At 38.4% G+C, this 26,131-nt stretch overlaps 2 protein-coding genes across 3 annotated transcripts in view; one reads left to right on the forward strand and one right to left on the reverse strand.

The window, feature by feature from the left end:
- Positions 1–2,353: 2,353 nt before the first annotated feature.
- Positions 2,354–17,025, reverse strand: ERH (ERH mRNA splicing and mitosis factor). Of its 2 annotated transcripts, none has more exons than XM_024739665.1 (4): positions 16,926–17,025; positions 13,250–13,337; positions 9,324–9,444; positions 2,354–2,860 (listed from the first exon to the last, which is right to left on the reverse strand). In XM_024739665.1, exons 1-4 carry the CDS (start codon positions 16,926–16,928, stop codon positions 2,758–2,760), a joined length of 315 nt encoding a protein of 104 aa, XP_024595433.1. In that variant the 5' UTR covers positions 16,929–17,025; the 3' UTR covers positions 2,354–2,757. The 2 variants fall into 2 exon arrangements, with proteins under 2 accessions (XP_024595433.1, XP_024595432.1); XM_024739664.1 differs by lacking the exon at positions 16,926–17,025 and adding an exon at positions 16,765–16,879.
- Positions 17,026–17,397: 372 nt separating this feature from the next.
- The window catches only part of SLC39A9 (solute carrier family 39 member 9), a 47,924-nt gene continuing 39,190 nt past the window's right edge, over positions 17,398–26,131 (forward strand). The window contains exon 1 of the mRNA XM_024739607.1: positions 17,398–18,192. Coding sequence (XP_024595375.1) covers positions 18,097–18,192 — 96 coding nt within the window. The 5' untranslated portion in view covers positions 17,398–18,096. The remainder of the gene's footprint in view (positions 18,193–26,131) is intronic.

Below are 26,131 nucleotides of genomic sequence, written 5' to 3' on the forward strand. Positions count from 1 at the left end.
TTTTAGGTTGACAGTTTTTTCTCTTAGCATCAAAAAAAAGTCATTCCATTCTTCTGGCTTGTATAGTTCTGGATGAGAATTCTACTGTCATTCTTACCTTTATTCCTCTGTATGCAATCTGCGTTTTTCCTCTGGCTGCTAAGATTTTTTTTCTTTTTTTTTAACATCTTTATTGGAGTATAATTGCTTTACACTGTTGTTAAGTTTGTTGTATAACAAAGTGAATCAGCTATATGTATACATACATCCCCATATCCCCTCCCTCTTGTGTCTCCCTCCCACCCTCCCTGTCTCACCCCTCTAGGTGGTCACAAAGCACCAAGCTGATCTCCCTGTGCTATGCAGCTGCTTTCCACTAGCTATCTAGTTTACATTTGGTAGTGTATATGTGTCAATGCTACTCTCTCACTTCGTCCCAGCTTAACCTTCCCCCTCCCCGTGTCCTCAAGTCCATTCTCTACATCTGCATCTTTACTCCTATCCTGCCCCTAGGTTCATCAGAACCATCTATTTTTTTTTTTTAAGATTCCATATATATGTGTTAGCATATGGTATTTGTTTTTCTCTTTCGTCACCCTGTATGACAGACTCTAGGTCCATCCACCTCACTATAAATAACTCAATTTCATTTCTTTTTATGGCTGAGTAATATTCCATTGTATATACGTGCCACATCTTCTTTATCCATTCATCTATCGACGGACACTTAGGTTGCTTCCATGTCCTGGTTATTGTAAATAGTGCTGCAATGAACACTGTGGTACATGACTTCTTGAATTATAGTTTTCTCACGGTATATGCCCAGTAGTGGGATCACTGGGTCATATGGTAGTTCTATTTTTACTTTTTAAGGAACCTCCATACTGTTCTCCATAGTGGCTGTAACAATTTACATTCCGACCAACAGTGCTAGAGGGTTCCCTTTTCTCCACACCCTCTCCAGCATTTATTGTTCAGATTTTCTTTCTTTATCACTAGTTTTTAGTTATTTAATTATGATATGTGTGTGTTTTATTTATCATACTTAGGGTTAGTTGAGCTTTGTGAATCTGAGTTTAGAGTTGTCATCAAATTTGAAAATTTCTGGCATTATTTCTTCAACATTTTGTTCTCTCCACATCCTCCTTTTTCCTGAGACTCTCAATTATACATTTTAGACAATTTGTTATTATCTTACAGGTCACTGAAGCTTTTTTTCCCCCAATTTCTTCCTATGCTTCAGTGTTTACGTTTCTATTGCTCTAACTTCAAGTTCATCGCACTTTTATTCTGCAGTGTCTAATCTGTTGGGCTTTAAAAACAATTCTTATTTATTTTTGGCTGTGTTGGGTCTTCGTTGCTGCGCATGGGCTTTAACTAGTTGCAGCGAGTGGGGGCTACTCTTTGCTGAGGTGCGCGGGCTTCTCATTGCGGTGGCTTCTCTTGTTGCAGGGCATGGGCTCTAGGTGCAAGGGCTTCAGAGTTGTGGCGCATGGGCTTAGCTGCTACGCAGCATGTGGGATCTTCCTGGACCAAGGCTCAAACCCATGTCCCCCGCACTGGCAGGTGGATTCTTAACCACTGTGCCACCAGGGAAGCCCAATCTGACTTACTTTTGGGTCTATATTTTTTCCTGAGAACATCTTAGCTTTAAAAATTAGCTGATTCACAGTGAAATGTTAACTAAAGCTACACATATAATTTCATTCTGCATAAAACAAGACAAAACAGTTAAAGCTCTAATGTGGAAGTGAGGGCGGGGACAAGGGAAATATGAGGCCAGTCATGAAGCCTCCGAAAAAACTGCCAATCTTATAGTGTGTAAAGATATTATTTGCTATTGGTGAAGTGTGATAATAGTAGAATCAGGGAATGTTCTCATATATGACTGGAGGTACAATGTAGTGTATGTTCAAGTCACAATGTGACCACAGTCTTTACACTAAAACCAAGATTACCTTGTACTTCTCTGTGGTCTTTCCCTCACCCTCATAGCTTCTAAACAGGGGTGGTAATCAGCATTCAACTGCTGAAGGCTACGAGAAGGCACAAGGACCTTCCAGAAGAAGTACATCACCAAAGCTACGGAATTAACCTGGCTGCTGCTGTAGATAAGCTATGTCCCCAGAAAGAGCTTCATAATGTTTACATCAACAGTAGGTACAAACCTTGGAGATACAACTGAGATTCACTTACAAGGATGGAAAATGAGGTAAAAGCTCTTTAGCTTCATATAAGCCACAGCAAAACAAATTCAGCACATATATAGGTTTTCTTCAAATTCACTGTGTAGCAGGCTACTGGTTTAGAAACTGATAATGCTTTGGCAAGAAAATCCAATTCAGTTGAGAGACAAAAAAAAAAAAAAAAAAACAAATATAACTAAAGGACATTTATTTGTTTCTCACTAAGACTCTGTCTTGAGGACGTAACTAAACCGCGTCCACCCCACCCTGATTTGAAGAAGGGTTAGTACAGTGAGTGTTATAAAGCAGGTGCGGACAGTCTGAAGGACTGGAACCAACATTAACTGATAAAAACCAACCTCCACCTAAATCATCATAAAAATGTTTAAGTAAAAAAAAAAAAGGAGTGGAGAGAAGGGGGCAAAGGGGGTTTCAGATTGAACAAGATCCTATTTTATCTAATACATTCAATCCTGGCTAGAGTGTACCAAAATGGAAACAGGATTACTATAATACAAAACTTCTACTACAGCACACTGTACACACCTGTGTTCCAAGCCCACCCCCATCCCCCTAACGCTTCCAAACTCAACTATTTCCCGGCCTGTTGGGCCTGTCGACGAAGGAGCACGTAGATCTTCTCTTTAATCCAGTCTTTGTTATAAGGCTGGTATGTCTGGGTATCAGCTCGGTAACTGAGGAACAGAAAGGTAATAGGCAAAGTTACAATGGTCAATTACTGTCACGTTTTTAAAACCTGCAATCATAACTGCCCAATGATAGCACAGATGTGCACATGTTCATACATGAACTTAATGAAAATGTAAAAGAGCGATTACATAACTGTTGAATTTTAAGCGATATGAAGTTTAGATCACCTAGTACTATCTTACAGCAGAAAAAGAAACCAAGGCCTAGAGATCTTAAGTTAAATGTGTAATGTTACACATCTACTTCTTGACAAAGTATGACCAGAAACCATGTGTTCTTTCTCCTACATAGTTACTATTTTTATGGTTCTTTTAGTGATTAAAAAACAAAAATTGAACACTAATTCAAATTTGCTAAATTTACTTTGAATCAACTTTAAAAAAACCAAACCTTTAACATGTTACTGCCACGAAGATTTCTTCCCTGAAAAGTATTAACAGGAGGAAATACTTTTATATACATCCAATATTTTAGGATTTGCTTTTTAATATAAACAATGCTAGAGGCTGGGAAGGGTCTGGAGTACAAGGAGTAGCATTAGCAATGAAGCTCCAATAGGATTCCAGGGTTTTGGGAGTACAAGGCATCAACTTAATAGCCAAATCACTCAAGGTATCTTTAGAGGACTCAAAAAACAGAAACATTCCAGCTGACCTACAACTGAAATCTAGCTGGTTAAGCAATAAATTCATTTTTTTGGAGTTAAAAAAACTAAAGCTATAGTATGAAAAAAGCAGACAATAAGTAAGCAGAGACTGCACAAATACAAGGCACATCACAGCGTTTCAAAGTCATGTGCACCATCTGGTGGAAATATTGCATGGCATTCACGAAAGGCGAAGGATACAACTTGCCTTAAAAAAAAACAACAAAAAACCCTTAGGGATGCCCTAAAAAAATGAAATATCTAATTTATCAATTATTGTTTCATTTTACCCAGAAGCCTCATTTTTTAGCTTCTCAGCAAAAAATTATATACATAAATACAAATGATAGTAAATACCTATTAAGAAGTTGCCAACTGCTAGGTATTGCTTTAGGCACTCATCTGAATCAACTCACTTAATCCTGTTTACAACAATCCTGTTGTAAACAGGATTAAGTGAGTTGATTCAGATGAGGCCTAAAGCAATACCTAGCAGTTGAGTAGATAAAATTATTATCCTTTTTTTATAAAGGAGGAAACCAAGGCTCAAAAAAGTTCAGTAACTTATTAGCTAAGTGACTTCAGGCAAGGAGTGAAAGCTTAAACACTCCTGACCAGAGTCCTTACCGTGAACCACTAAGCTAGAAACGTATGACCCAATTTTTGAAGAAAAACAAACTCCAAAGTAAGAATGCCTTACACCATTATCATATTCTTTCCCTGAATGGCAAGGTCAGAATCTGGTTTATTAAAAATGCATAAGCTTTCTAATTTTACAAAACATTTGGCTTTTTACTAATGTCTTTTTGTTACAATGAGAAATACTCTAAAAAGTAAACCAATGTTCTTTGACTATCCTCTGTTCATATGTCCTAATTAAATAAGTGCTAATCTAGTCTACTCCAAGGTAGGGCAGAATAGACTACAGTATTTATATTAACACTGGAACAGAAATAAAAAAGGAAAAGAATTTTTCAGAACTATAATATCTGGGTGGGACAGTCTTATTTAGATAGATCATTCACCCCACCAAGATCACTTCAGAATCCATCAACTTGCATGCTATTTTCCAACGTAAGAAATAGTTAATAATGCCTTCTTTATGGAAAGCTGTATGTTGATGGCTGTTAACTGACACTTGAAAATGAGACAATTAAATGTTAAGTACATTAATAAAATCCTTAGCTGTTGGTACAGATAAATCATTTAGCCTACTATTATGGTCAGTAAGTGCAGGTTTAGGGACTTCCCTGGCGGTCCAGTGGTTAAGACTCCATGCTCCCAATGCAGGGGGTGTGGGTTTGATCCCTGGTCAGGGAACTAAGATCCCATATGCCCTACAGCGTGGCCAAAAAAGAATAAAACTAAGTGCAGGTTTATGCAAGAACAGAAGCTGTGAATCTGAGCAGGGAAATCAGCTGGGGTCTTCACCGATATCAAGTTGTCTTCCTGATTAGGAAGGAGTACCTTCCTTATTACAATAACTAAGGATAAAAATGTCCCTCTGTCTCTAAGCAAACAAGAAAAGCCCTCATCTTCGAAAGGCCAACAGGCTGTTATCTTAATCTTAAAAAAAAAGCCTATTTAAAAAAGAAAAAAAAAACGAAACAACAACAAACAAAAAAAACTACCTTACAGATCACAGAACTGTGAAGAAACCTGTACTCTGATTTCAAATATATGAAATACAAATCCTTCATGAATAAATTTTACTATTAATGCATGGTCAGTTTGTTTTGGGTTTAATTATGTCAACAAAGTATCTTATTTATTCCATTCTTCCTCTACTGGTTTAAGAATAAATAATTAAAAATATCTTGCCATTTAAACTTAATACAAGCAACGAGTACACAGCAATTACAAACCAAAAATGAACTTAATTCTTGGTCTGAGGCCAATTCTTGGCCAAGTCACAATCCCTGATTAAGGAGAGGGGCAGGATGTGCTGTCATAGGAAATGCCATGGCAATAGGTGACCTCTTTGGAAGCAATTTTGGAAATCTTATTTCTCTGGAACATTCAAATAACAAAGTCATATGAGCAAAATGGTTCTAAATCCAAATTTGATTCTGAAAGTTTTCAAAGGCCAAAAGTTCAACATGAGATAGAAACATAAATAGCTACAGTTTACAGTTTTATAGACAATTAAAAACTATAGATTACCATTAATCTCTCTTTTATACTATCTGAACTACTACAGCTTAGAAAAAATTATCTATGATAATTAAATAATTATTGTAATATATATAATTGTATATAATATATATAATTAAAGATGTATTTCCTCTGTTTTGCTTTCATAATGCAAGTATTAGAAGTCATTTTAGCATGCTAGACGTAGTTTCTGGTTTACACTTAATGGCACGAAGTTAGAAACGTTATGTTCTATCACTAATGACATACCTGTAGTATGTCCCCATAAAAGCTACTATTTTACTCTGTGTAACTTTCACTGTCAAAAAACCAACATAACACCTCTTTATTCGTTAACAGTACAATTTAACTCACTTGTGAAATTTGAAACTATCATTCTACTTGGGGCAAATTTTAAAGAACCAACCTCCTCACTGTAATTAAAAATAAAACCCTGCCTGATGTCAACCTAGTTAAAAATGGAGTTCCTGCCATATACCTGATACTGCTGCGCTAAGTAAGCACTGCATCCTCACCAGTAGTCCTGTAAGGTAGAGGTATCTAAATTTTACAAATAAGCAATCTGAGGTTTAGCAGTATTAAGCTAACTTGCCCAAGGGAGCTAGCAAATGACAGAGCCAGGATTCAAACTCAGCTATGTCTAATCCTAAAACTCCAGTTAGATCTTAACCATAACCTCCCAAGGTTGTAAGTAATTCCCCATCTGTTGCGAATGAGTGCCATATCCCAAACCATCAGGATTAGATACCCAATGTCTCAATAAGTGATTTTTATAGAATCAGAAAGACAGCCATTAATTTTTAAAATAAAATCAACAATTCATTTAAAGAATGAATAGAGAATATGCATACTAGCTCTGTTAAAATTTTCAGTTCCAACTGAAACATCCAATGTTTAAGTTCAAGTGTGAATATTTCACCAAATACACCTAGAACATATATTAAAAAACAAAAAACAAACAAAACTCTCCATCACAGTGTAAAAATAATATAAAATACCCACAGCTTAATCAGATAAATAATATCAATGATTTCTGAGAATACAAGACACTGCAAAATTTAGCATGAAAGAAGTCATATTAGATTCTTTCACTTTTATTTAGACCATCCTATCATTTCCGACTGTAGCTCTGTAATGCAAATGAGAGAAAAGGAAGATTACCAATAATTTTAAAAAGCTATGCCTCAAATCATATTATATTGATGACATGTATTTTAACAACCAATATTTAGTCAATACCAACTATGTGCCAAATACTATTCTAGGCACTGGGGATACAGCAGTGAACAAAAACAAAGCTCCCTGTTCTCAAATTCTAGAAAGTAAATAAACACATTACTGGTGATTTCATATCCACTAGATGATCCTGCCAACATCTGGGCCTCTAAGTTCCTTGAACTCCTCTCCTCCAATGATCTCATGCCCTGCCCTTCCTTGGCCAGATCCCTACACCTTCTCATTACCAGCAACTTCAATCTCCCAATTTCAAGCACCTCGTTCTCCGATCACTACTTCCCAACACCCCACCTTCAACAATCCTTTGACCCCACTGTGACCTGTAATTAATTGATCCTACCTGTCCCCACGCCATCCCAACCCCTACATGGTCATTCAGTCCTTTGCATTAATACTCCCTTGCATACATCCTCAACTGTTAGCAAAATCTCTGCTAATTCTCTACCTGTAGAGACTCACCTGTAACCATTCAGGTTAAGAGTGACTAGGAAAAACCTATTTATCACATGATTAATTTAACTTTAACTTCATTATCACGTACCTCTTAAATCACACATTCCCTAATCCCTTCACCCTCCTAGATAATTTCTTACCTCTTTTCACAAGCCTCCGACACCTCCTCCCTCACCCTTAATTTCAAATGGTGTCCTTCTTCCTATTTTCCTGAGGTAACTAAAACAATTAGAAAACAACTTCCCCAAGCTTCCACCATATCTGCCCATCCTTCCTACTTCACTATTAACGTACTGTCCAAGATCCCACCTAAAGCCATCAATTTTCCCCTCTCTACTATATCATCCCAACAGCCTGCAAACTTACCATTATTTCTCTCAGCTTAAAAACAAAATTAAAGGAAAGGAAAAGAAAAAGTATTCCTTTCTCTAGCTATAACCCCATTTCTATGCTCTGCTTCTGAGCTAAATTCTTCAAAAAAGTTGTCTGTGTTGGCTGCCTACAATTTCTCTCCTCATTAACTTAAACTCACTGGACTATATAAAGATTTTACTCCTGTCACACTACCAAAACTGCTCTGGAAGTCACCAAAAACTTCCACATAGCTAAACCAAGAGTCAGTTCTCAGTCCTCATTAATTTGATCTACCAATAATATGAAGTACTTTTGAGTTGGCTTCTAGGATATCACCCTCTCTGCCCCACCAAATTCATCTCCCTCTACTCTCCCCCTCACTTATTCTTCTGCAGCTTCACAGGGTTCCTTTTAACCTGATTTATTCACTGTTCAATCCCCAGTGCCTAGAACACACATGGTACATAGTTGGCACTTCATAAATATTTGTTAAATGAATATTTGTCTCTTTCTGTGTGCGTCAGGCAATAAACAGATCAACTATAGCCATTACAAACTAACATAGCGTAATATATATAGCTCTATTGGCCTCAACAGTTTTCTGAGTTTTTATATTAAAATAATAAAATTATAAACACATTTCATTAAAGACCAGAACTGGATCACCTGAATGTTCTGAATGAGCAAAATGAAATGGCTGTAAGTGAAACACAATGAAGAGATGCAGAAAACAAAACTCAAAAATCGCAAGGAAATGCTTATTTTCACCAGCAATCTTTGGTGAGACGGCAAGTCCAGGCTTGGCTCCAGTGGTGATCCAGGAAATGCCTCAGAGTAGGACCTATATGTTTTTCACCACTGAAAAATATTTTTTTCTTCTAGCAGGGTCTGGCATGTAATAAACATTAAGGCATCTGGTGACTGAAGATCTCATTATAAGGTACTTCCATTTTCCCTTTTAAAATTAGCTGTACTTATACTCAGGCTCTTGTCCAAAAATGTTGAGGAGACTGAGTAAGTATTACAGACTCACTTGCTCCTTAGTAATAGTGGTGATAAGTAATTATCGAAATAAATTATAACAAGCATAATATGTTAGAAAAAAATTTTAATTTGACAAACCTCTGAGAATAGAAAACATAAGGGTCTATAAAAAAAAAATCTCATTCTAACATGCCAAAATATACTTGATTAACACTGGGTGGAATTAAAATTAAATTCCATTTCAGTCCTATATATATACATTCTAAAAATAATGTCATGAAAACAGAATAATCTTAGTTTTAATCAAAGCCAACTGCTTTCAGATAAAGACTATAATGGGGAAAAAAACTAAGAAAAAGATTATTAAGTTTAAGGAACAAAGTTCTCAGTTCAAAGTTGATGCATACGAACTGCATCAATTAGCAAAGTTCTTAAGATTTTCCTGTGCCTTTAGCTTTATGTTGACAACTTATGAGCCACATGCAGAAGAAATATTAATTAATACATAGTAAGCAAAACACAACGATCAGTGTCAGGCAGAGTGAGTTCCCAACACCATAAATCGCCTCAAACAAACAATAGAAAAATACAATTTAAGAGATATGGTGGCTAATACTTACACAAGGCAGCTGAGGTCTGCCAGGTCATCAATGAAGTCAAATAACTGACTGATATCATATGTGATAGAGGGGCTGTTGGGATTCATTCTCTTCAGATGTTCTTCATACATTTTACAAACACCTAAGAGGGAGGGGAAAACCAAGATCTTACAATTATATGAACTTTAGATATGAGTAGTGTTATATGCTAATATCGTAATATTTATTTTTATAAAGTTGGGCTGGGAAAAGAACAGTAAGTTGATCACTTTTGTTTTCACTGTTGCCACTAGCAAATTTTTAAAAATTTTATAAATTCACCAGAATGTTGGTATTTTGTGCCTTAATAATAAAACTTTTTTTTTTTTGGCTGCACCGCGCACAGCTTGCGGCACTTAGTTCCCTGACCAGGGATCGAACCTGGGCCCCCTGCCGTGGAAGCGCAGTGTCCTAACCACTGGACCGCCGGGGAATTCCGACAGCGTGTGTCTTAGCAGGTTATTCAACAAATAAATATGTTCTATCCTGTACATACAGGTCTTCATGTACCTCTAAATTGACTTCATAAATTTCCTAAGAAAAAGTAATATTCAACCACAGAGTTGTCAAAAGCTATCTTAGTAAGGGTTTTTTTTTTTTTAAGTTTTAGTTATTTTATTTATTTTTTTGGTTGAGCCAGGTCTTAGTTGTGGCTTGCCAGCTCCTTGGTTGTGGCATGCGAACTCTTAGTTGTGGCATGCATGTGGGATCTAGTTCCCTAACCAGGGATCAAACCCGGGCCCCCTGCGTTGGGAACATGGAGTCTTATCCACTGCACCAACAGGGAAGTCCCTTAGTAAGGGTTTTTGATTGGTACTGATACACACACTGTGATCAGAAACATCACTCATAAGTTTCTGAATAGAAAGGGTGAAATGGAAAGGAAGTAAAAACCTTTCACAATGAAGGAAATTTCATTGTAGCACTGACCCACAGTTACCATCATACTTAGCGGTGAAAGACTGAATGCTTTCCCACTCAGATGAGAAGAACACCAGAATATCCGCTCTTGCCACTCTTATTCAACATTGTATCGGAGGTTCTAGTCAGGTTGATTTGGCAAGGAGTAGAAATAACAAGCATTCTGATTGGAAAGGAAGAAGTGTACCTATCTCTATTCACAAATGACACGATCTTATATACAGAACGTCTTAAGGAAACTACAAAACACAAACTATTAGAACCAATAAATGAGTGCAGCAAGACTGCATGATATAAGATCAATATACAAAAATCAATATTTCTATATCCCAACAGTCTGAAAAGGAAATAAATAGCATCAAAAAAGAATTCTTATGAATAAATTTAATAAAAAAGATGCAACACACACACTGAAAACTATAAAATGTCACTGAAAGTAAAGATTTAAATAAATGGAATGCTATCTCATGTTCATGGAACGGGTGACTCAGTATCAAGATGGTCATACTCCCCCAAATGATCTATAAATTTAATGCAATCCATATAAAAATCCGAGGTACTTTTGCAGAAACTGAGAAGCTGATCCTAAATTTGATACAGAAAGACAGGGGTCCAGGATAGTCAACAATATTGAAAAAGAACAAAGTTGGAAGACTCACACTTCCTGATTCCAAAACGTATTACAAAACTACAGTAATCAAGACAGTGTGGTACTGCTTATGCATAAAGACAGGCACACAGATTAATGGAATAGAAGCAAGAGTCCACAAATAAACCCTCACATCTATGGTCAACTGCTTTTCGACAAGGAGACCAAGACAATCCAATGGACAAAGAGTAGTTTTATTAACAAACGGTGCTAGGACAACTGTACATTCACATGCAAAAGAAAGAACTTGGATCCATCTCACGCCATGTATGAGATGGATGAGTAGGTGGAGCACAGGGGATTTTTAGGGTAGTAAATGGTCATTACACATGTCAAAATCCACAAAATGTTCAAAGCAAACATTAACGTAAACTATAGACTTTAGTTATTAATGTATCAGTATTGATTCTACAATTGTAACTAACGTATCAAACTAATACAGGATATAAATAATAGGGAAAACTGGGAGGGGGTGGGAAGGAAGCAGGGGTATGGTAGAACTGTACTTTCTAACCAATTTTCCTGTAAACCTGAAACTACTCTAAAAAAAATTAAATCTATTAATTTTAAAAAAGGGATGCAGGGAGGGAAAGCTCTGTATTCCAGAGGAATATTAACTACTATAACGAAGAAAAATAAGAAAGAAAATTACCATTTGGCAACCACCATGTGAGAACTGATTCCAGTATTTCCATTTTAACTTTTAAAATAGAAAATAAACCACCATTTCTAATTTTAAAAGAAAAGAAAAAAAAAAGAGCTATCAAGCCACAAAAAGACATGGAAGAACCTTAAATACATACTGCTAAGTGAAAAAAGCTAGTCTGAAAGGGGTACATATGGCAATGATTCCAATTCTATGACAAGGCAAAAACAATGGAAGCAGCAAGGAGACCAGTGGTTGCCAGGCAGCAGGGATGGGGTGAAGAGGGATGAATACGTGGAGCACAGGGGATTTTTAGGACAGTGAGTCTATTTTATATGATACTCTAATGGTAGATACATGACATTATGCATTTGGCAAAACCCACGGAACTGCATAACACAAAGAATGAACTCTAATGTAAACTATGGACTTTAATAAAAAAGTATCAATACTGGTTCATCAACTGTAACAAATGTAGCATACCAATGCAAGATTTATTAATAGGGGAAACTGGGGTTAGGGAGAAGTATATGGGAACTCTCTGTACTTCCTGTTCAATTTTTCTTTAAACCTAAAACTGCTCTAGAAATAAAGTGTATTCATTAAAAAGACAGTGTAGGTACAAAGTCTACCTTAATGGCAAGTAAGGATATCAGCAGAGGAAGGGACCTAAGAAAAGAACAAGAGCCTTGCTCTTCTAGAGCAGAATCTGATGGCAGGATCAGGAAAGCGTAGAAGCTGTCTCTAATTACTAGAAGTAGCTTTTTTCCCCCCACAGGTCTACCCATTGTTGGTTTTAAATGAAGAGATTTTAAGTCTAACCCTGTTAGCTTCAGATAATCAACAAATTCAGGGACATGCCAGCAGCAAAAACACCGACTATAACATCTTTATATGAAGTGAAGAACGTGCAATTTGCTGGACAGGGCGCAGGGTGGTTTACTTGATATAATGATTAAGTGTAAAGATGAATCCAATTTGTGATGATCCAATCTATGTGCTCTCATCTAATGGTTTACTGAGGGCTAATACTTCCCTTCAGGGTGGTGCCAGCTTATCAAGTGTACACGAAGGTATACTGATTTGGTTCCATTTGCCTTTATTCACTGAGCTGATTTTTTACTTTTTAACGTTCTGATGGACCAGCTTTTAACATTTATTTGTTTAATAAGCAGACCATTAGGTTCCGTAGGCACTATTAGGTTCCTCGGGCCTGCCTTAACTACTCTATAGTGCTTGAGTTTAACCACAATATATAAGGAATACCTGTAAAATATTTACATAACACAGTAACAAAATAACATAACAAATAACAGAACATTTACACAACAATCAGAGGCTTGGGAAAGTCATTATATAATGAGCTTGATTAAAAAAAGTAAAGTAATATTTGCAACAGAAAAAGACAGTATATATAATTTATATTTCAAATATTCAACAAATACAGTCCTAAGTATCCACTTTCCTTGCTCAAATTAACAATGCAAGAAATCTGGAGGAAAACACAAACTCAAGACACCTGAGAGCTGCAGCACCTACCACCCTCACCCTGGCCAGCGTCAACAAGCTGGTGTGGACACTAGCGTAGGAATGGGGAGTCTCTACAGCCCAGCCCCCCCCGACCCCCCAACACCTCCCCACCCCCGAAACAAACGCAAAGATTTCTACCCCTCGACTAGTGTTTAAACTTACCTTCCATGCATTCATTCACAGATTCGTAGTCAGCGTAAGTTCTGCCTTCTGGCCTCTTGGTAGGCTGTACCAGCAAAATGGTGTGAGACTGTGGAAAGAAAAGTGATTTCAATATAAGTTTCCAACTCATATTTGAGAAATTCATAGTATGAGGTAGAATCTCCATTCATGACAAATGATCACTAGTTATTAAAACACTATTAATCAGGGCGCTCCTTCTACAATACTTATGCCTTTGCCCAAGCGTAGCACCAGAAGCTGGATTACCTTCTGTAGGGTCTCTCTTAGCCTCCCAGTCCTTAATGAGTGCTTTGTCAAACTTTTATTGCACTTAACTGGCTGCAAGTACTCAGCATAAGCTACCCTGTACTGTTTTTTCTCTTTTGCACCTATCTTCCTAGCCAGATTATAAACCTGCTTAGGTGTTCTATCTCCATTGGTCACTTTCTAGCTCTAATCCTATTAAGTCCCTAATAAAAACAGATATGGGCTGATGAAAGGAGAGAAAAAGGAAAACACTATAATGACTGCAAGCACTGCATCAATCTATGTTCTTTTTCTAACTTTAGCACAACGGTGAAGTCACATCTTATCCAGGGATTAGACTCAAACATTAAGGCGTAAGATAAATTGGCAATATAAAATTAGTATATATAGTTAACATTACCCTAGAAAATCCATTAAATTATTCACCTAGTAGATGACTCACCTTAAGGGGTTATGTATTTTTAAACTCTGGAATCACACAAAATAGCTAGAGGATCACATTGTAAGAGATGTGAATAGGCCTAAGGAACAGCAGATAGACTTTTATCTTCCATCTCACCCTCAATGGGGAGCATGTTTTTGTTAGTGGGTCTATTTTAGGGTTTCTCAACCTTGGCACTACTACATTTGGGGCTGGAAGATTCCTTGTTGCAGAGGCTGTCCTGTGCGTTGCAGGATGTTCAGCAGTATCCCTGGTCTATTCCCACTAAATACCAGTAGTACCTGCACTCCCACCCTCTCCTAGCCAAGCTGTGACCACCAAAAATGCCCCCAGACACTGTTGGTCTGTTGAGGATACAACCCCTTCCAATTTTTTGCCAAGTGTGTAAGACTTATTAAATAAATTCAAGTATGATGTAACCTCACTGTAAACCCAATCCTAAATCAAACTATTCATATTTTTCTCTTCTCTTCTGCTGTACTATTATTTTTGGGTAAAAAACAAACAAACAAAATCTCCTAATTACAGGAACCCAACTGTTTTGAAATGATCAGAATTTTCAACCACCAACAATCTGCAACTGAAATAGCTGATGCCTAGACTTTCTGAATAATTACCCCCAAACAGTACTTTGAACACAATATGAAAAACAAAAGAATTTATCGTACTCCTCCCTCCCCATCAAAAATGGAGTCATTCTGATTAAAAGTTTGAGGATTTGAGATAAAACAAAACTTGATGACAAGAGATGAAAACTAATTCTCACCTATAATGACCTGAACACAATCAAGGCCTTTCTTAAATAGTGAGTAAAAGCTAAAGAAAGCAGCATATTAGATTACGTGTTATTTCTAAGTTTTTATAAGTCACCAGTAGTTTCAATAGGTCATATGTTGAGAAGAAAATTAATTTATAAACTACATTAGCATTCCTGCAAAAGGGCCTGCCCCATACACTAGCCATACCAGTTGCTACTATATTTTGTTCTTATTCTAATGCAAAATAAAAGATTAAGTCACTTAAAAGAGTAAAGATATGGGAATGGCTATACAGTATGCTTTTTATATCTACCCTTAAAGTGAACCTGAGCGAAGTTTACTGTTTTCAGTACTTACTGCCCAAAGACAAGGCTTAAAAATTAAGAACAAGAAATGACTAAATGTACAGAACTGTAGTCAAAATGGTTATTATTCTTAAGTGACAGTGCCTTTCTGTCACCAGTTTAAGATCATAATACCTCTCAAACCAATTTTGGTCACTTTCTTCTTATTGGAGCCATTTTTGGAACCCTTTCGTTTCACTAAAAATCCAAATATATTTGCCCTATCAATTTTTTCCTTCTTCTGGACAGATTTGGTCCTGGCCTTCCTTACGGTACTCTTTCTCAGGGGAATGACCAGTTCCATATATATATATATACACACACACACACACACACACACACATACAAAACATAAGTACATATAGGCAAACATATATATATTTATATTTGCCACAATAGGGAGATAACACTGTGAAACCTAAATCAGAAAAATAAAATTTATGCAGGATTACCTTAATAAAATCCTTATTCTCTCTGATTACCAAGTGGCTTTGATTCACTCTAATGAATAGTTAATCTGGCTTTGTTAACTTTTTTAAAGTCTCACAAACATGAACCCTAATAGTCATTCTACTGTTGCAGAAATACTACAGTACATAACACTGGCTCTTTAGCTTCAAATGCTTCTCCCCAACTACCAAAAAGAAAAAAAAAAAAGAAATCGAAGCTGGTATCTTCAGTAAACCAAAAGTACTTAAGACTTTTGAACCAATAATTGTTCCCTTTAAATACAAATTCCAATTTTTAATTCTACTTGAAATAAGGAATTATCACTGGTATTTGTTCAACGAGAATGGGTTGTTGATATTAACTGCTGTCATTTTCCCAGATTTTAATCTAAGCATTTTAATACAATACCAAATAGTGACATAAAAGGCAGAGAAAGAAGGAAACTCAGAGATGAAACGACTTGCCCAAGTTATAACAAAACAGGAACTGGAAACCCAGTCTTCTAATTCCTAGTCCTCTTTGGGAGATTATGTTGGGTCAAACATTGAAATTCATTAAAGGACAACCTGAAAAAGTACTTTGTTAACATTAGCTGCATAATCTGTTAATAACTGCAGCAACCAGAAAACGAAAATTGAAGTGTGGAAGTAACCATGACTCCTCAGAATCCCTGTAAGCGTCTCCTTTTTGCGGATTACAAAATACACACACACAAGCAAAAAACAAAAAACCACAAACAACCCTTCCCACCCACTCCACTACCAACCCGGTCAGATTCTAAGGAACCTGGACCTTCAGCTGAACCTATCTTTTCTGCCTCCAGCCCCAAGAGAATATAAATAACGATAAGCATAGGATTAAGGGCTGAAAAAACAAAAAAAAACCCCACACCAAACCAGGCCTCTGGAGGTCTTAGAGAAGAGGAAAAATATTACATATTTTTCCAATAAAGCAGAGCACAGAAATACAAAAGGGAATAGCTGAGAGAGCACGCTACAAAGCAAAGACGACCCCTCCTGGCCCACACGCTGGATGCAGTAGACTCAATCTGTCAGCTTTGGGACAGGATTGTCAGACATCCCTCGGCCATTGTTCCCACAGGAAGCTAGAGAGTTTGGAGAGAAAGGGCACCCTCCCCATGCCTGCCTCTACCAAGCAGCAATCGGGAGAAAGCGCATCCTCCGCACCGCACGCCTTGCCCGAGCCAGCCGGCGGGCGCGCAACCGCAGGGCGGACCCTGGCTCCGGGGCCTACCGCCAGGCCCAGCGTCTCCGCGGCGGGAAGGGGAAGGGTCGACCCACACGCCGGAGGGCCGAGCAGCTGCATACTCGCGCTGGACTGGGTGGGGAGAAGAGGTAGGGGCTGGGGTCATCCTGGCGGCTGGGGGCTCGGAGAACCGGTTAGGCCTTTCTCACCATCGCGCCAAACTCTCGCTGCCGCCGCTGCCGACTCTGCCGCCGACTCCGCTGCCGCACACGAGTTTAGCCGCAATGTATCCAACAGCCAATCCCCGCGAGAGGAGCCGCCGGAAGTCGTCAGAAGGACACCGCGAAAGAACCTTTCGGACCATAGAGACTAACATATTTCCGGCAGCTAGAGCAGATACTGACTCTGTTTCAGCCATCTTGGAAAAGGGCGACGAGACCCACAGGGAATGTATCGGAACTTGAAAAAGAATCATTTTTTTTTCAAGACGCTGTCTTCCGTACTCTCGTTATTATGCATGCGGCTAAATTGATCACTGGTATAGAGAGTGATACAAGTCATCTTTCAATGGCCCCACTCAAAAATGGCGGCAGTATAAGAATCCCGGGGCATAGGTCAGTTGTAACCCGGAAGTACCCTTCTAAAGGAGGGGGTGGTAAGGCAATCCGGAAGTGGAGTAATGAAGAGGTGCCACTTGGCGGCCATGGCAGCTGTAGTATCGGTGGCTCCGGGTCAAGGCCCAGCGGAGTGGAGTAACATGGGCAGCACTGGGTATAGGGCAGAGACAGCTTTGTATCAGCTTCGCTACTGAACCCCTAAGGCCCATCGTTAGAAATCTGCAGGACTCCTTTCCTCATTCGAGACTCGGAAGAGAGTTTGCCGGGATTGGAGGGCTGGTCCCAGACCAGCCTGAGGATCACAGGCGGGGCGGCCCCGGGGAGATAGGGCCGCTGGAAGAACGAACGAGTTCTCTTGGGTTTTCGTGCTTTTCTGCCGCCGTCTGGAACGCTGTTCGTGGAGGAAGTAGGCCCATTGTGCTACCCTTATTCCGACGACTGAAGAAATCGCTCACTCTTATATTTCCCATTGACTTTTCTCATCTGTTAACCCACGGGAATCCAGTGACTGGTATCGGAAAATTTACGGGCAGGGACCTAAAATTGCTGAAAGTTCTCTCTGGTGCTAGTATTAGCAAAAAGGGGCTGTTTCCAGGTACGTTCAAGAGAAAAGTGCCTCGTGAACACATCTGCCGGTGGGGAGGACCAAAGAAGTGAAAGTCCACTTGTTATCTTTGAACAACCACACGCGTTTAAGAACCTAAGCACCCTTCGAAGCCTCGAGAATTTGTAGGCTGGTGGTGGGTGAATAAAGGAGGGCAGAATGGATGATTTCATCTCCATTAGTTTGCTGTCTCTGGCTATGTTGGTGGGATGTTACGTGGCTGGAATCATTCCTTTGGCTGTTAATTTCTCGGAGGTAAGAAGTTCTCAATTTTCTGTTAGCTGTCAGGATGGCAGCTAGGAAGTAGTGACAGTTGTGAAGGGAAGCTGCTTCCCCAGTTAATATCAGAGTTAAAGGTCTTGTTAAGGAAGACTATCTTTTCGAAAGATGCATAACATGTAATAATAGAAACAAACCTCCTCTTCATCACTACAGTTCATAACGGGGGTGGGTGGATCCACTGAAGATTCTGGAATACTCTGAACTCGCTGAAATTGCATACCAAAATTTGGGACTCTGCATTTTACGGGAGAGAGGCACCATAATGTTCTTTTGATACCCAGAAGTTCCAAAGAATCAAGATTCTAGATTGCAATCAAAATATAAATGGAGAATGTTGTTTGTCCATATGAGTTGAAATCAGTATAACTTCTCTTTTTGAGAAAATCAAGCATAGCTTTTTGGGGAAAGGTATTTTTTTGGATACCTGTAATAAGAATGAAGTAAGAAAAACACTAAATTAGATTGTTCTTAAGTCAATTTCCTTTTAAAGAAGGAGACCATTGAATGGGTTTTTGAAGTTGTTTTCAAATGTTTGTTTAGAAATGAATTTTTTGTTAATATGGTTTGACATTTTGTTTAATTTATTTGATTCTTTATCATTACTTGAAGAAACATTAACAGGGAAAAATGATGAAAGCATTTTTCAACGAAAGTGCAGATAGGTTCTTCAGGTTGTCATAAGGAGTTCACAACATGCATAGCGCTCAAAGATTGAGGGAGAAAAACTACTACATTCAGGATTTCTTGAGTATACCTTGGGGTTCAGCAGTAAGATAGTTTCACTGCCAGTCCTGAAAGTGCTTTCAAAGAAAAGGGGAGTGGAGAATGGCCTGAAGTATTGATATAAAGGAAAGGTATAGATGAGGTGTGAGGTAGGCCTTGAGGAAACCTGAGGAAAGAGGAGGCATTTATTGCTGGTAAAGAAAATAACCTGTGGGTGAGAAAGAAGGCGGAACTAGGCCTTATGAGTTTGAGAAATAAAGCCCACAGCCAGATAGAAGGGGGACTTGAATTGCTGCCGCTCCTTTTCCGTTTCCTTTTTTTATCCATTCCTTTCAGCATCTAATGATAACATTGAGCTACAATGTTTTGAACATATACACTACTTAATTTCATTTAAAAAACCCAGTGAGGTACAGATGAGGAGACTGACACTTAGATCATGTAACTTGGACGAGTTCATCAAGTGTGTTAGAGTCACAGCTGTTTTTTCAGTCTCCATTTTTCTGACTCAGAGCAGTTCTTAGCCACTCTGTCCCTTGTGGCAGAGGTAGCAAACTGGTAGCCCATGTACCAAATCTAGCCTACAGACTTACTTTATTAGATTAGCAGAATGTTAATTTTATTGTTATTGGTTTCTGTCTTTATTCCTCAAGGTAACAGTTGGCTAGAGCTGAGTAGTGGTAGATTGTCACAGTCCTTCTTGGCTGTGAAGCCTACTTCACTCATTTGGGCTACCTGCCTGCCCAGTCCTTTGTGAACCTGCTATCTCTCCTCTGGCATAAATCATATTTTCTTATAACTACAGTAGAATTGAGTTGATATTATTAGAGCTGACATTTGTGAAGTTTAAGTTGGTTTGTATATTTAAAAACTTATTGAGATAACATTTATCAAGAATTATAATTAATTCAAATGAAGAACTGATAGAACTTTTTATTTCTATAAAATTCTTAGACCTTTTCCGGTTTCAGTATTTTCTCAAACTGTCTTGAGTGATTTTTGCAATATACAGGTATACGCTATCTTTTCTCACTGAAGGAAATGTGTACGTGAGTGGTGTAATTAACTGGGCTATTAATAAGGATAATTAGTATGATATGTCACTTATGGCTTTCTAAATGGATGATCGAATGGTCTTTTTCCAGATGCAGGTCTTGAAATGCTGTAAGTCATCATTCATAATATCTGTTCATTATTACAGCAGTAACTGCATTTTGAGCTGTTAGGACAAAAATAAAAGTTATGTGTAACTTAGTTAAAGACATTTTAGAATTCAACTGGTGATTTTTATCTCCTAGGAATTAGCATTTTTTTCTAGACAAATTATACTATTATTATAGATCAATGTATTGCGAAACTAGTGAGATGATAAATGTGTAAAAAATAAACTTCAGGGCTTCCCTGGTGGCGCAGTGGTTGAGAGCCCACCTGCCGATGCAGGGGACGCGGGTTCGTGCCCCGGTCTGGGAAGATCCCACATGCCGCGGAGCGGCTGGGCCCGTGAGCCATGGCCACTGAGCCTGCGCGTCCGGAGCCTGTGCTCCACAACGGGAGAGGCCACAACAGTGAGAGGCCCGCGTACTGCAAAAATAAAATAAAATAAAATAAACTTCATTCATGGAGACTAGGAAGCACAGTTTATACGCTTAGAGAATAGCTCCCCTAACTCCTACATTGGCTAAACAACTTTTCTTTTTAAGGAAGTCTAGCTTTTCTTGGGGACTGGAGTTATTATAAATAAAAGGACCAATAAACCTAATTTATTTTGTAGTTCACTTTCATTTATTTGAAAAGATACGCTTTTTATTCATGTTCTTAATCTGTCTGCTGCTTTGTCATTCCAAACTTTTTTCTTCAGAATTTCTCAGAGCAGGAATAAAAGATCAATAAAGCCATTAATTATGGCAGGATTAGTATTTAGAAATGAGTTGAAATCAAGTAGTCTGAAATTGCCGTAGCAGTGGTGTCTAGCTGCCATATCTGACCGTCAAGAGGTTTGTGTGCGTTGATTTTTTTGGTCACTTTCTCCACTGCCTTGCCCGCCAACCAACTTTCTTGATGCTTTCGTAACTTCCTTATGCCTAAATGACTTCTAAAACAAAGGAACAAAATCTCTGATTCTCAAACGCATTTATAAGTGACGGATAATCACGATGCTTTCTTCTTCAGCATATGGGCAGGAGAAAAATTAAACCTGTAAAGGCAGCCGAAACATGCTTTACACAAATGAGGTTTTGTCGGATGAAAGAGTTGGGCACACTAGTGTAGTCCTACATTGTGTTTAAGATTCAGTTGTCAATGAGCAGTTGTCTTTGACTCTAAATGAAAATGCTACATAAGTAGGTTGAGAGCCTGCAACTTAACATTACCTAGGATAAACCCAGCTTATCAGGTGCTCTGATTAAGGAATGAAGTTCGGATATAAATGATGGCCAGAGTGAGATTTTATATTGATGGTCTGGGGATTGTCATTTACCTGAGCATGTCTCCTTTTTGTCATAGAGCTGGGAAAGCAAAGTGTTTGCACCAGAGCTCTAGGGCAGCACTCCTCAAATTCTCTGGTGCATGCCAGTTTTTGTTTAACTTCCATTCCATTGCAGAGCAATATACTTGTGGAAATGAAATACTAAGAAAATGAAGTGGAAAAAAGGCATACAGGGCTTCCCTGGTGGCGCAGTGGTTAAGAATCTGCCTGCCAATGCAGGGGACGCGGGTTCGAGCCCTGATCCGGGAAGATCTCACACTCCCAGAGCAGCTAAGCCTGTGCGCCACTACTGAGCCTGCGTGCCACAACTCCTAAAGTCCGCACGCCTAGAGCCCGTGCTCCGTAGCAAGAGAAGCCACTGCAATGAGAAGCCCGTGCACCACAGCAAAGAGTAGCCCCTGCTCGCCGCAACTAGAGAAAGCCCACGCGCAGCAACGAAGACCTAACACAGCCAAAAATAAAGCAAATAATTAAAAAAAAAAAAGCATACAAAATACAAGCCCAAATGCAGTATTGTGAGATTTAGCAGACATACAGTTACTCCTATAACTGTAAATATCATATTGCTATAAAACTTTTTGAAGGCTTTCTCTCATTTCGTACTTTTCTTGTTACAGGCCAGTTTGGATTATAATGCCACATTTTTCATGTGTTGAAGCAGTATAGATCCATAGATATGCAGATGAAAGTAGTGCTGTTCTTACTTCAATAAAGTTTTTAAGGTAATTAGTAATGCACTCATTTCAGAAGGAACTGTCTGAGACGGGTGGTGTCGGTCAAAATCAGTGTCACTGCTTGAGCAAAGCTGTGTAACATCCAGCTCTTCTCTTACATGACTTTATAGGATTGTTGTGAGGATGTAAGGAAATAACGAGCACAGGGCTTAGCACTGTATCTAGAACATAATAAGAACTTTAAAAAACACTGAGGATTATTCTCAGTACTAATTGTAAAAACTTTAAGATTTTCATTTTTATAACTTTGTTCTAAATTATAATTTTTAAACCTTTTATTTTGGAGCAGTCTTCTATTAAGGGGTAAACTCCCCCCACCCCCAAATCACGAAACTCCTCAGCAATTTGGAATCCAAAAAGTCTTGTTTAGCAGTTGGCATTCCTGTTCACCATGAGTGTTTCATTTGGAGAGGCCAGGGCTTTTCCTTTGGTCTCCCTGCTTTATAGTATTTTTCTTAGTAGTTAACTTTCTCTTCTTCATTATACTTATTCTCAGTTTAAGCTTTGTTTTGTTTTTCATGTGTTAAAGTTTTTATTTTGTGTCTAATGATAATAACTGACTCATTCATAATAAATCTCTTTGGCTCTTTGAGTTACCACCAAATCAAAGGTTTGTGTCTAAAGAACGAATTTGTTCAGTATGTTTTTTCTCTGACAATTGATTATTTTTAAAATAGATTTGACAAAGTTTCATTTTTAAGGACTTTTTGCAGTTTCTGGTGTATTAACCTTTTATTCTTTTATGGTAATACAATAGATTTTACAGTTGTTTGGAATTTCATTTCTAAATTTTAGACTTTGAAACTTTGAATTCTCTGTAGTTTATCCATATCTGGAAAGCAATCAGTAACTTTGTCTTCCCTCAGATTATTGTCTTATAATGTTATTGTCTCATAAGTATCTTTGCTTGATAAAGCTAAGTTTGAATCAAAATCTAGGTGCAATCTGATTCAATATTATTTTCCTGAAAAAGTTATATGGATAAACATCATTGAAATTTATCTGCATAATAATAATAATAGTTAATGCATATTGAGCTCCTTCTATGTACCAGCAATGATGTGCATTATCTTGTTTAATCCTCAGGATGAGACTATGAGATAGATACTCAGGCTTGAAGACATCACATACCTGGTAGAGGTGGGATTTGAACTAAGTCAGTTTGATTACCAGTCCAAAGCACTTGACCATGAGATGATATTTTCTTTCCTAATGAACATTGTAAAGAAGGAATGAAAATATTATGGATCTAAATCAGCACCTTTAGCTCCCCCAACTAGGAATATCTTGCATCACTAACATTTTACCTTCCAGAGTATATCTCATGCCTTGTGCTTACTCAGTGTAGCAGAATTAAAACTACTGAGGTAAACAATCTCTGAATACCATTGAAACGTGTAAGAAAGACTGAATATGTCTTAGATGCCCTTTAAATTAGCACCTGCCAAATTGGAATCTGAAGTAGTTCTCATTTTAAACTATTCAAGATTAACTTCACACTCGATATCTCGATATCTTCATAGTTTAGTCATTCTAAATTGTGCTCTTCAAGAATTGACATCCTTTTTGAGGGAAGAGGACCTGAACTGGATTCAGAATGCTTCTGTATGACAGTCTTAACCTCTCCTCTCATTGAAGAATTTAGATGTGAGACTTTGTTGAATGACAGTGAAGTTTAAGAGCCTCTGTAGCTCAGTTTGGAATTCCAAGTAATAAGTAGTAATGCTAACCATGAGTATAGGTATTTCTTAAAACTTATGATGGAATTATAAAAATCTCAATTCTCCTTTAATACTAATATTCAATGTCTAACTTCATTGCAATAGAAGCAGGTATTTGTTGGTCTGCAAAGTCCTCTGCCCTGATTATATGGATTTTTAAGGAACAGGGTCTTGGGGTTAACTACTAGATAATTACATTAAACAATCGATTGTGAACCCTGTATTTATCTGGAGGTCAATTTTCTATTAACCAAAAAATTATACCCTAGCTTCTGCACCTTGTTGTATATGTTCCTTTCATTAATTCTTTATGCATTTGACAAAGGCAAGTTAGGGAGAGAAGACAGGAGCTAAAAGCAAAAGGTGAAACAATGAAATAGGTTTTATAGAGAAGCAGTTTAGCATGGTGCTTAAGAGTATAGATTCTGGAGCTAGACTGTGTAGGTTCAGATCATGGCTCTGCCATTTGCTGGCTTTGTGAGCCTGGACAAATTACTTGAACTTTCGCTGCCTCTGTTGTACAAAGTGGGGATAATAGAAGTATCTACCTTATAGGATTATTGTGAGGATTAAATGAGTTAATATATGTAAGGTGATTATAATTGAACGTGCCTGGCTTAGTAAGTACTTAGTGAATATTATTATTAATAGAGGTGAAGGAAAAGAATATTGATAGCACCTCTGTTATGCAGAACCTGTCCATCCAGAAGCCTCAGCAATCTAAAGGACCAGAAAAGTCTCTCATTAGCTAAATAGATAGCCTTAAGAGCAAGCACTTTACTTGCTGTCTACTGTTCTTGGCTCTCACTTGGCTCCTGTGTATCTTTTTATGTAATTTTAGTAAGCTGGTGTGCCAGTTATCAATTTATTGCCTCTCAGCTCCAAATTCACTCTTCATTAGCTACGCTGCAAAAATGGATGTGGGCCCTTTAAATATTTTTCCTTTGCCAGCTGGCGCAGTGTTAAGCTTTGTCAGTAGAGGATGCTGGAGAGAAGTTGTAAGGAGAAGGGGTTTTCCCTCTTGGTTCTGGCATGCTTGCTCAGCAGGCCTCCTAGGTGACAGCCTCACCGATGTCCAGCTTCTGCACTGCAGGTGGCTTTCAAAGCCCCAGACTCCTGCTGAGCACACAGCTTCTCCAGCGCCCAGCAGTCAGGAGTTCCCACTGGCAACCCCGTCTTGGGTGGTTTTATAGGAGAGTCTCTCTGGTGAGACACTTTCCCATGAACAGTTTTCCCAACACCCTAGAGTACAGATTTCCAGTGAGTTAACACCAGTGTGGCACCACAGAAACTTCTCTGCTTGTGATATTGTGATTTATAATAAGAAGTATGTATTTGCTTTTCCTGGCACAGAGTTCCTAAAACCCTTGGAATTTCCTAAATGATAAGAGCCATAAAGGTGTCTTATTATGTGAATGAGGTGACTTTTGGAAAGCCACTAGGTAACCTAAGGATGGGGGCTTGTCACCTGGAGAACCAACCACATGATTTCAAGGGTTGGAACTTAACAGTCCCACCAGGGAGGGGAAAGGGGATGGAGGTTGAATGAATCGTCAGTGGCCAGTGATTTAATCAATCATGCCTATGTAATGAAGCCTCCATAAAACCCCAAAGGATAGGGTTTGGAGAGCTGGTTCGGTGAACACATGGAAGGTGCTAGGAGAGTTGCATGCCCAGAGAGCATGGAAGCTCCGTGACCTTTCCCCATACCTTGCCTATGAATCTCTTATATCTGGCTGTTCTTGAGTTATATTCTTTTATAATAAACAGGTAATCTAGTAGGTAAAATGTTTTTCCAAGTTCTGTGAGCTACTCTAGCCAATTAATTGAACCCAAGGAACCTCTGACCTATAGCTAGTTGGTCAGAAGCACTGGTAACAACCTGGACTTGGAACTGGCATCTGAAATGGCAGGGGGCCAGTCTTGTAGGACCTGATGCTATTTCCGGGTAGTGTTACAATTGAACTGAATTGTGGGACACCCTACTGGTGTCCAAGCATTGCTTGGTCTAGGGAAACCCCACCACCACACATATACCTCGGAATTGGTCCCAGACCTTTTACTGCTGTTCATTGAGCCCCAGCCATGCCCTCTCCAGCAGAGTTTGGATCTCAACCCTTATGAGACCTCTTCTTTGAGCAAATCTTATTTTGGTCCTAGGTAGTCACTGCTCCTTTTAGCTGCATTTCTTATGTTCTTCAGAGTTCTTTCTTACTGGTTAATTTTTCATTATTCCAGCCCCCCCCCCG

The sequence above is a fragment of the Neophocaena asiaeorientalis genome, unplaced genomic scaffold (genome assembly GCF_003031525.2).
Source record: "Neophocaena asiaeorientalis asiaeorientalis breed wild unplaced genomic scaffold, Neophocaena_asiaeorientalis_V1.1 scaffold348, whole genome shotgun sequence".
Lineage (NCBI taxonomy): Eukaryota > Metazoa > Chordata > Mammalia > Artiodactyla > Phocoenidae > Neophocaena > Neophocaena asiaeorientalis.

Coding starts and splice junctions, on each gene's coding strand:
- ERH (XM_024739664.1), bottom strand. CDS start 16,836: ATGCAGCTGCTCGGCCCTCCGGCGTGTGGGTCGACCCTTCCCCTTCCC. Junction 13,338..16,764: donor CGGAGACGCTGGGCCTGGCG/GTAGGCCCCGGA, acceptor TTCTTTCCACAG/TCTCACACCATTTTGCTGGT. Junction 2,861..9,323: donor GCAGACCTCAGCTGCCTTGT/GTAAGTATTAGC, acceptor TCTGTTCCTCAG/TTACCGAGCTGATACCCAGA.